The sequence below is a fragment of the Vicia villosa genome, linkage group LG5 (assembly GCF_029867415.1).
Source record: "Vicia villosa cultivar HV-30 ecotype Madison, WI linkage group LG5, Vvil1.0, whole genome shotgun sequence".
Lineage (NCBI taxonomy): Eukaryota > Viridiplantae > Streptophyta > Magnoliopsida > Fabales > Fabaceae > Vicia > Vicia villosa.
In genome coordinates this window covers 23,536,893-23,548,198 of record NC_081184.1, presented here as the reverse complement: position 1 = coordinate 23,548,198, position 11,306 = coordinate 23,536,893, and the positions used below count along the sequence as shown (strand labels likewise).

General features: G+C 34.1%; 2 protein-coding genes across 2 annotated transcripts; both read right to left on the bottom strand.

Annotated features, from left to right (window-relative positions):
* Positions 1 to 3,243: 3,243 nt before the first annotated feature.
* LOC131604370 (uncharacterized) lies at positions 3,244 to 8,765 on the bottom strand. The gene is made up of 8 exons (XM_058876815.1): positions 8,366 to 8,765; positions 8,088 to 8,174; positions 7,556 to 8,000; positions 6,489 to 7,465; positions 5,187 to 6,407; positions 4,881 to 5,099; positions 3,915 to 4,772; positions 3,244 to 3,821 (listed from the first exon to the last, which is right to left on the bottom strand). The coding sequence occupies exons 1-8, from the start codon at positions 8,763 to 8,765 to the stop codon at positions 3,244 to 3,246; spliced, it is 4,785 nt and encodes a 1,594-aa protein (XP_058732798.1).
* A 1,364-nt stretch (positions 8,766 to 10,129) lies between these two features.
* Positions 10,130 to 11,050, bottom strand: LOC131606392 (uncharacterized). Its single transcript, XM_058878624.1, has 4 exons — positions 10,919 to 11,050; positions 10,676 to 10,833; positions 10,465 to 10,585; positions 10,130 to 10,393 (listed from the first exon to the last, which is right to left on the bottom strand). The coding sequence occupies exons 1-4, from the start codon at positions 11,015 to 11,017 to the stop codon at positions 10,181 to 10,183; spliced, it is 591 nt and encodes a 196-aa protein (XP_058734607.1). The 5' UTR covers positions 11,018 to 11,050; the 3' UTR covers positions 10,130 to 10,180.
* Between the last annotated feature and the right edge of the window lie 256 nt (positions 11,051 to 11,306).

Below are 11,306 nucleotides of genomic sequence, written 5' to 3'. Positions count from 1 at the left end.
AGAAAATGATGTGAATGGAGTAGAACCCTTACTATTTCTGAAATTCACGTTTTGGAATATTGTGAAAGTTTGAATTATCTTTGTTTGGCTGTTAGTGTTACTCATTATTTCCTAATAGTTTTCATTTTCGGTCCAAATTGTCATCTTATATCTATTTTCAAGTTGTTAATCTTGAAATTTTAAGCTTATTTAAGTAAGACTTGCGGTTATTATTGTTTATTTCTCCTTCAAAACGTCCTAACGGAGTTACAACTGTTATTCCAGTGAGGAGACAGCATTGATTGAGATAGAGAAACTCGTGAATGAGGTTGCAGATGGTTCTGAAAAACAATCTTGTGCCAGGTCTGTTAGAATAGATAGGACAAAATCGAAGAAATCTGTTACATTTGCAGAAACTTCTTTGAATGCCCCTGTAGTTGTTTCCAATGTCGTCAACACAGCTGTTCCTATAAGGAATGTTAAGGTTGAACAGCTTGATGTCCCCCTTGTCTCTGGGAACGATAATCAACCAAATAGCAAAACCACTGAGAACTCCAACACTGTTGTTGAGAAAACAGTTGCAAAGAAAGCAAGTGTCCTTGGTAAGAGAACACATATGCAGGCTGAGTGCAGGACTGCCAACAAAAGAGCTGTTACAGATGGGAAACCGAAAAGAACTGTGAAAATTGCAAAAAAGGGCAAAAATGTTTCAAATGTTAGGATAAGAATGTGGGGGGGAAAGCCAACTTACTGCTGGGATATTGCTATAAAGAATTCAAAAGTAAAGAAGGATAATGACCAGGTAAGCATGCTCGAAATTTACCTTGTATTTTAATACTTTGCTGATGTCAAGTGTTTGATCAATGGAATCTCTGTGTTGTTGCAGCATTTCCCTAAGCAGATAGCAATAGACTGCTTGGCAAGTAATCAGGAGGAGGTAACCATTAGAGATTGTGATTTGTATCAACAATTCAAGTGTACTGTGAAGACGGCATATCGTAACGGGGTTCCAAGTCCATCTGAGAAATACATGACTAAAGGCTGGTACGCATATGTGAAGGCCAAAGGGTTCAAGAGAGGTGACAAACTTACATGTCAATTGGCCCGACATGGTACTTTCATTTATGTTACGATGAAGAAGAAATGATGGGTCTTGGAAATTTGTGGAAGAAACTTGCTAATCGTTATGTTGTTTAAGTGTTTTCAGTATAAACTCTTTTTCCTTTATGTATGGGGGAATTTAAGTATTTTTGTTGGATGGCATTTTGTGTTGAACTTTTCCTGCAATGCTCCTTAACTCTATCAAAACTCAACTATCTTTTTTGTTTAAATTCTAATGGTTACATCTTTTTTATAATTCTGCTGTTATGGTATCTATAAGTTTATTTGTATGTTATGGATAACTATTTTGGCACCTAACTTTAATGTGAATCATATGTTTGGAATATGAAAACTATTATTCTGTTACAATGCTGTCATTTAGAATATGAATTCTTTTTTTACTGTATTTGTTAAGAAAGTGAAAAATATTTCAAAAATACATAAGTCCATACTCTATTGGATATTTAAATAGATGTTTTTCATAATAAAAAAAAATATATGAATTAATTTATGTTGTATTGCGAGTAAAATAAGATTTATATTGAAACATATATAACAAAGTTAAAAAAAGTAATAATGTATGGTTTACAATATATGTATACATGTTACAAAGTTTAATGATGAATATTATTTTAATTTGTTTTGGTTTTTATGTCCTATAAAATAAAGGCCCATCAAGTTCCACGGCCCAAGCTGTAAGTGTATACCTAAGAGCATATATAGGAAGTTTTTGAGAAATGAAAATATCTTGCTCTATTATCATTAAAACTTTGGAGATGGTGAAGTGGGGTGTACCATTTGTTCCTTCTCCTTCCAGCAGGTAAGTACACAATGCATGCTTAATAGAAAATTTCTTCTGACATAAAAATAATTCAGATTTCTCTACTTTTGCATGCACTGAAAAACTTGATCTCAATTAGGGATGTATAGTTGATAACTAAGTATTTATTAAAGATTTTTGTTAGATCTGTACTAAGATGACTGTTGTTCTTAACAACAAAAAAATAATGAATAGTTATATTCGAAAAAATTTTGTTATAATTTGTAGAATAATTATACCGTTGTATATAATGTTTAAGTGATCCGGAAAGAAACTCCCTTGAGTGGGCACGTCAAATCATTAAAGAGTTCGACGAAGAGCAAGATAAAATGTTAAAAACTCTCATAAACGATGGATTTCTTACTGAAGAGGAATGCATGGCTGATTATAGTGGTGAAGTAAAGTGGAGAAAGAATGTCACAGAATCAAACATGCATGGACAAAATGCACTGGTAAATATCTTGAAAAATTTAATGTATTTATGTATATATTTGTACAACTCATTTACATATCATGCATGTTGTAAATTCTGTAGAATATTCCTATGGAAATATCAAAGACGTGCTTTGGAAAGACGCAGAATGCAATAAGGATGGTAGATCTTGTTGATGGAAAAGGATATCACTGCGTAATTCTTAGGGCCGGAAGGAATGAGTATGAAATACATATTGGGCTTGGATGGTACTCTTTTGCAAGAGAGAAAAAACTTAAATCAGGAGACGTGCTGGAATTCTCAATGATTCCATTTTCAGATCTGATATTTGTTCAGTTAGTGAACAGGAATTGATGTTGCTGGTATGTTTTAATACGAAGGTACTGTGTTGGGTTGGTTGTTTTTTATCTTTATAGTTTGTGTTGGGTTGGATGTTTTTTATTTTTAGACTTTGTGTTGTGAATGGTATTTGTTTAAGAATATGGAATTTATGTTGACTGTGATTTAGTTTTACCTCTGTTAATTTCTATGAATGATGTTGCAAATGTTATATTGTTTGGTAACAAAGTGATTTAGTCTTAAGAATATGCAAATTTTATATTGTTTGGTATATGTGTTTTATTAAAAAGTGGATCTTTTTATGATGTAATTCTTTTAGAGCATGTTTCTGTTTCTCTATGGCTTTAGATTAATGATATATAATTGAAGAATGTGTGAATTGCAAAAAAATAGATATACATGAGTTGCATATACTATATATTGCAATTACAAAAAAAAAATATTGTGCATCTACAAAAAAATCATAGTATCCTTCAAGATCTTCATTAGAAACTCCCGAACTTGAAATGATTAACGTGCATGGCGTTTAAAACTTCAAAATACTAATTGAATGGAACATTTTATTGTCCAACTATAAATTTTCAAAGACTTCTTTGAAAACGACATTCGTCGTCACCGACAATGGTTGTTTGTCTTTGTCGTGAATTAAAATCTTTAGGCCCTTTTTGCTCTTTACTCTTGATACTGCCACATAAAATTGACCATGACTGAACACGCTTCTTGGCAAATATATACCGACGAAATCTAAAGATTGACCTTGAGATTTGTTAATTGTCATAGCGTAGCATACCATTATAGGAAACTGTCTTCTGGTCATTCGGAAGGGCCATGGTGATTGAGTCGGAGTTATGTCCATTCGTGCAATGTATACGACACCACCAATGTTCTTTCCAGAAATAATTTTTGCTTCTATAACATGATCGGCCAATTTTGTAACAATGAGACGTGTTCCATTGCAAAGGCCTTCTGCTTGGTCAATATTCCTGAGAAGCATTATTGGTGTACCGATCTTCAATTTGATTTTATGATTGGGGACACCGGAAGTTTGCAAGGCATTCAAAAATTCTGGAGTTAAAACATCAAAAGATTCATTGCCGTCACCGTCTGTTGTATCAACTGAATCCGAGCTTAAATACTCTTTCTCTTGACCTGCGGGTTGACAATGTTATTTGTTGTCGTACATAATATTGGGCATGAAAAAATAAAATACACAACGAAATCTTATAAAAAAATGTTGATTACCGGGAACAAATTCTAAAATATACTGATTGATTTGATCAACAGTCTCTATGGTTCCAGCTAATATTGCCCTTGACTGTAGAAAATCCACATTATTGTAATTAACGGCAAAATTTGGATAGGTGTTTTCAAATATTGCCTCGAGGGGATCATCAAAATCAGAGATTAACAGATCTTTAGGAACGTCGATCTCTGCGTAACCATCATTTGGTTCTGATATCTTCCCATCTCCAACAGTTAAAATCCAATCTGAGAAATGTCTTAACTCTGCAGAACTGGTGGATTTTGCCGACTGCTGTAGTCGCATGTTCTTTGTGAGTTTCAAAACCTTGCAGTGACCCCATATGTATGATGAATTTATTGTAGCATGAACTATATCTGAGCGGCTGCCTCTTGGAATAACTGGAAGAATTTGCCTGAAATCACCGCCGAAGACTATTACCTTACCTCCAAATATTTTATTCGATGCTTTGGATCCACCCATGATATCCTTCAGAGTTTTATCCAATGCCTCAAAACAAAATTTGTGACACATTGGAGCCTCGTCCCAGATTATCAACTTTGATAGTTTTAGTAGATCACCTCTATCGCTCCCTTTGTTTATGTCGCATGTGGAAGATTCAAGCGTGGGAATCGGAATTTTGAATTTAGAATGCGCCGTCCGGCAACCTGGAAGTAATAGTGAGGCAATTCCAGAAGAAGCAACTGTCAGACATATTTGTTTCTTTGATCTTATATAAGAAGCTAGTGTTCTCCACATATAGGTTTTGCCTGTACCGCCATAACCATAAAGAAAGAACACGCCTCCATTCTGGTTATTCACGGCCATCATGATTTGCTTAAATACATCCCTTTGTTCATCTGTTGGTAATTAGAAGATTATTCTTAAACAATCATAAGATACTATGCTATGCTATTATTAATTTGGTTTTACATTTATAACAAATTTCAAATGGACAATGAAGAAACCTGTGAGATTCTGATACAGCATGTTAAATTCTTGAAGTTGTTCATCGGGATTGTATTTCCGCTCTTCGTAAATAAGCTTGTTGCCAAATTCTTCGGGAACATATCCTTGTGGTTTTGGCATCCCAGGAAAGTCGCTTAGGCTCTTACGGTTGCGTTGTAGTAGCTTTTCTATCTCAATCAATGTCAGATTGTATATTTCTTGTTCTGATAACCTCAAACCTATTTAACAGAAGTTTGCAATAGAATTATTTAAAAAATGAAGTTAATGAAGTTGATATGTAATTTTTTTTTTCAATAACATGTTACCTCTGTTGTTGGCAATAGTCTGCTGAGAGTAAAGAATTCCATCAGATAGAAGATGCCTTGTTTTGCTCCATACATGCCTTGGTCTGTTAATGCTACTTGACAACAACATGTGGACAAAAAGCAATCTTAAATAGTGGCCAGAACCCCACTGAAATGCCTCTGAAATAGCAGCTATAAATTCACGATCATCCCCAATAAAGCCCATTGCAAAACATGCATCACGGAAAGTATCGTACTTGACGTTGTTAACTATTTTCAGTTCTGAATAATTTCGAGGGCCCTTCACATGTGTAAGCATCATTCTGAGAAAGTACAATTCTCCTGTAGTTGGAGGAACCCAAATTAACCTGCCAATTGTGTAACCCTTCTGCCTGGGTTTCCACTCTCTCTTCTTTTTGACATATACAAACTTTGAAACAAAATTGCTATAAGTTAACTGTTGAGCTTCGGTGTATTTCTGATTAGCTTCAAACCATGCCGTAAACATCGATTCAGTTACACTTGGTTTCTCAAGGACATTGGAAACATTGTTGATGTCAGTATAGTAGACTGAATGTTGACCTTCGCAATGGAAGTGTAATCTTTCCACAGCTGGTTTCCTTCCATGAATGGGGAAACCATAAATCCTCCAAGATGCTTCACTTGGAGAAACATACCTACAGTCAATATACTGCTTGATTTCATCAATATCTTGACGCTCAATAGGACATCCATTTTCATTCATGACAATTGCAGCAGTTATTCGATCATAGCCTTTGTTGATGTATTTAAACAAATATTTAATGGATGTGCTTTGATTGCACCATTCCATATTAATATGAGTTCTGAACTTCAACAACAATTTTGCATTGTAAGGAACAACAAATCTATTGTCAACCTCTATACCATTCCTAATGACAGTGTGACCATTGTCCCTTCTTCTGTAAACCGGATAACCATCTTGATCGACAACTGTCTCAGCCCGAAAGTCTTTAGGAAAGTATTTGGAACATTTACCATCCTTCATGCATTGCGAAGACCGGTTTGCGTTTCCGCATGGTCCGTGTATCATGTGACTTTTTACCAAATTATATAAGTCTCCGTCGGTGTCCTTGTTCGGAATTTCGGCAGATATAATACGGTCAATATCAGCAGGTGTTGGATATTTGCTGGATGGATGTAGAAATATCAAAATATGAGCGTGGGGAAGGCCTCTCTTCTGAAACTCAATTGTGTACATATCTACAACAGAAAAAAAAAAGTATGAATAATGATGGTTAAGAATCAAAATAATGTATGATCAGTTTTGAAATGAATCAATACTTACACGCAAGAACTTTGCCCATACAACTTTTTTAGTCAAATCTGACAGTAACTCATCGAATTTCATCTTAAATATTCTCGTTATGAGGTCCGGCCGATCTGCTGGTGTCAAATTATTAGAAGCAAGTACACGTTTCAATTCCGGCCAGTTTGGATTACACGTAAACGTTATGAATAGATCGGGAAATCCAACATAACTACATATTGCCATTCCATCAAAGTAAAGTTGATCCATGTATCTGCGACTACCAACATAGGACGATGGAAGGACAACTCTTTTCCCTGTGTTTGAACCATCGGTATGTCCATTGGTTCTGATATCTGTTAGATAGTTATACTTTCCAACTCTAAGTTTAGATTGATTTTTTCTTAACCATCGAAGTCTCTCAGATTCCATCATTGTATAACCATCAACCAAAAACTGTTGAAATAACCTTCTTGATCTGATAACTGTTTGGGCCTCATTCTTTCTGGCTTGAATACGAAATGCAAACCACTCTCTAATTGTGAGTCTATTTCTTTTATTTGCTTGCTCCCACGGAACATCCTCATTATCGGCTACTCCAGTCATTGATTCTGAGTTACGTCTATTGTTGGAATCTTGATTACGGTGTCTAATGTTCGGCCTGTAACCATCTTCGCCATAAGGGAAAAGCAATGGATATTGAAATCCCAAATATGATGTATGATATTCATCTATTCTTTGAAGTTGTCCAGTCTGTTTGTGCATTATTATGTCCCTCTTCTCAGCAGTGTCAACATCACCAACAATTAGAGCAGCAACTTCAGAAACAGTTGGTTGATTATAAATTCTTCCATCGGTGCGTCGCTCGGAAATAAGACGGAGCTTTAGGTCAGAAACATTGCCTTCGGAAAGTATATCCCTTGCCATCTTAAAACTCTGGGCATGAACATTGTGTTGATATAACATAGAAGAGAGTTTTTTCACTATGTCAAGATCTATTCCGTCTTTTGTCCTGCAAAGAATGAAAACTCAAAAATGGTATATGGTCCATATCGCATAAAACAGAGCATATTATTATACACGAAGTAATTAATAAACATACTTGAATCCGTTTACTCTATGCTGTATTTCATGTTCAGTATCATATATATAGAGTTGTGCAAATCGGGGATTTTGTCCTGGCAATGGTAACATGCTACCTATACGATGACATGATTGTCCTTGAATTCGGTAATTTGGAGGACCTCTACCATTGTTAAAACGGTTGTCCATTTTAGCACCCGGAGACGTAAATGCAAACATCATGTTGAAAAGACGTATTTGTTGTTGAAATAGTTTTGATTCAGGGTTTGTTTGGTCAAACAGCAGTTTCTGTAACACCGGTGGAGGTTCTCTCAATAGAGGAATTTGAACTTTACCATCCCCGCAACACATTGTGAACTTAGGACTTAATGTTTGCCGACACTTGGTCTTCCTTTCTAAATACCACATGTTTGCACCACATTTTGGACATTCAAACACTGGATCACCTATGTCGTAAAAATCTCCTAAATGAATGCACAGCTAAGTTAACAGATGAGAGGATGTTTAACAATATAAATTTACTGACAATGATTACATTATTGTTACAAAACCTGATGGTAGTGCATTGACCATTACAGCTTGATTGTCCATATCTTCTTCATCCTCGTCCATAACCATGCTGTCATCTGAACTCCAACCTATGGAAATTGATACATGCAAAGTTAATTAGAAATTTGTTAAGTGTTTAAATTAATTGAGAATGTACATTACCATAAATAAACCATACTCTCTGACGAATCATCATGCATATTATCCTATTCGTTGTCATCTTCTAAAAGTTCATTGATTTCAGTAGTATGTAATGGAGAGTTTTTTGAAGATGTAGAACCACATTCACCAACAACGTTATCAAATCTATTCTTTAAATTCGTCCCTCTCATATTGATGTTTCTGCATGTAACCACTCTTGGACGTTTTTTATTCAACGAATTTCCAAGACTACTGATCACTGAGGAAGCATGAGTTTTCTGCAAAGTTGTTATAACCGAATTGCTGGAACTTGGAATGTTCTGAGAGATGGTAGAAAATGGAATTCTTGCATGAGCATTATCATGACTACTAATTGGGGTAGTCTTGCCTACATTCTCCTTCTGCAGTCCATTCAATTTCTTTGCTCTCTTGGATTGAAGTTGACGTTTACGATGAAGTCTTGCTTCTGCTGATCTTTTTTTGCTTAACACACTGCTAAACCATTTATCTTCAAGAGTCTTTTGATTCAGACCATCCATATTTCTGGTTTTTTGGTTTGATTATACAGATTTTCGAACAAAGACTTGGTAGGAATATAAAGCCATAATATATGTATGTTTAAGTTATGTGGATATGTAATAATTATAGTAGGAGTTGATATTAGCAATGATGCCTTTGTTTGGTCCTTTAGTTTCATCTGCACGCTTAGCATAGTCATAAATTAATCTCTTTCATACACAATTTTGTTTTGATATTGTAATGATTATCATTCTTGGCATTACACGTTAAGTGTCATTAAACATCCAAAGCATGATAAAAAATCAATGATGATTGTTTATGTGTGAAACAAACTTAACTTGTCTAGTTTCCAAAGCATGTAATAAATGAAATGAGTGAGTAAGTGGCTTGAGTAAAAAAATGGAGATTCTTGAAAATATTTCATGAATAAATAAAAACTATTATAAGTTTAGTTTCAAAAATAATGGAATATCAAAAGTTATATTGGTTGATGTGCATATCTGTTTTTGAAAATATTAATAGGATCATGATTTAGTAATTCATACAATATTTAAATAGAACCCTAAATATGCAAGAAAAAAAAAGGTTCAAATTAAACTTGTATAATTTAGTTATTATGATTTTGTAAATAAAATATATAGATTCTCACCTGCAGCATATATTAGAATCATATTATGTAAACTAATATGATTAAGTAAAAGTAGAATTGGATTGGGCATAAATGTAAAAATATCTAACATCTATCTTGTCCAATAGTGATAAACAAAAGAAGATATAATTTTGAATCAATACAACCCAAAAATTATGTCATAACACTAAATTCAGAATAACACATTGATTAAAATTGAACAAAATAATTCCATGGCAATCTCGAAATTGAAATTAAATAAAATGCTTGTATACAAATACTACATGTTGTCCAAGAGTGAAAGCTTTGTTGGTAGAAAATGCAGTACCACAAAGTAAATAAAACAATACATCCCATAAATTTAACAACCAAAAAACATAAACCATAGGATTATAAGTTCCAACAGATTTGTGCTAGTATGCATAAAATAAAAAAGTTGATGAAGTCTTCAAGCATTTGGTTCAATCTTCACTTTTTTGGGTGGCTTGGTTCCTGAATATTGTGTAAGTCCTAAAAGCTGACAATCCGATTCTTCAGCATCAACACCATGAGAAACACTCTTTGATGGGGTATTGGCCAAACTCTTCTCAGGATCATTTTCTCCAAATGCAGATAAGGACTCCTTCGAATGTAGTAAACAGATTTATTAAAATATGGAAGAAAATACATGTTTTGCATGAAAACATTGCAATTATCAAATAACATACCATGGAAGTATCAACATGATCAGCAACAACATTTTGAATGGGAGGAAGACTATGAGCCTGTATTATACAATAGGATATTATTAATACAGTTGGATTTCAGTTAATTTAAGATATTCAAGCGGATTACTATAAACTGAAAAACCTCATCAGCAATATAATCCTTTTCAATTTGACTGACAAATTCTTCATCATAAGAAAACTTCCAAACAGATGCTTGCCCAAAGGTTGGCTGTACTTTAGCTCTCAAAGCCATTTTCTTCTCCAACAACATGTCAAGCTCGTCAGGATAAACCATGGGATCATCTTCACCATTCTAAAGTTGAAAAATAATGTTAGAAACCATATATTATACTATTTTACAAAGAAACTAAATTATTAACATACCTCTAACATTGATTTATGCATGCTATCAGCAGATTGTCCTATAATCTGCTCACAGTCGGCATCCCAAAATACAAACCGGAACTTTGATTCACCGTCATAAACATATATATCAACTTTGTACCTATTACATAAATACATACAGGTATAATTGAGTGATCTTAGACAAAAAGGATTAAAAGGTCATAAATAGAAATAATGTCATCTTAACAACCTTGGTATGGGTTTGTGAACATTTTCGCCACACACACACTGGTATGGATTGTTCAAATCAGTAGCCTTCACAGAGCACTTTGTGCATCCATAGTAAAACCAACCATGGTTGGATACATAAAATTTCGTGGTAGTTCCAACAGTAACACATAACATGTCCTAAAAATAAAAATAAAAGTATTACAAATACATATAGATAATTGTTAACAACTTGAAAAACTATTTACGAATTTCTGAGTTATACTTGTTTGATTTTGCAGAATTGACTCAAAGGAATGCACTTTGCCTTATGAACAAATTTTTCAAGTGTTGTAAACTGAGATCCACCAGACCAAAGAGACATGGATTTGGCAGATTGCGAAGGCTTTTGGGATTGCTCATTTGCAGGAAACCTGGGAATATTATAATAAATCCATGCTATAATTTGGAATCAACATGAAAAACTAATTGAAATAAAAGACTGCCTAATGTTAATACTTTGACAAAAACTCAGAAATCTCCTGGATGTCTTCGTTGATTAGCAGCTTTGAACCACTCCATGCATTGGATACTGATTGAAGAAAAAAAAAGTTTACAACATTGTTGAAAAAATGTGATAAGGCAACAGCAGAAAAAAATAAAATAAAAGCAAA

Coding starts and splice junctions, on each gene's coding strand:
- LOC131604370 (XM_058876815.1), bottom strand. CDS start 8,765: ATGGATGGTCTGAATCAAAAGACTCTTGAAGATAAATGGTTTAGCAGT. Junction 7,466..7,555: donor CATAGAGTAAACGGATTCAA/GTATGTTTATTA, acceptor CATTCTTTGCAG/GACAAAAGACGGAATAGATC. Junction 3,822..3,914: donor TATTTTAGAATTTGTTCCCG/GTAATCAACATT, acceptor GTCAACCCGCAG/GTCAAGAGAAAGAGTATTTA.
- LOC131606392 (XM_058878624.1), bottom strand. CDS start 11,017: ATGTCTCTTTGGTCTGGTGGATCTCAGTTTACAACACTTGAAAAATTT. Junction 10,586..10,675: donor GTTCACAAACCCATACCAAG/GTTGTTAAGATG, acceptor TTTATGTAATAG/GTACAAAGTTGATATATATG. Junction 10,394..10,464: donor TGCATAAATCAATGTTAGAG/GTATGTTAATAA, acceptor TTTCAACTTTAG/AATGGTGAAGATGATCCCAT.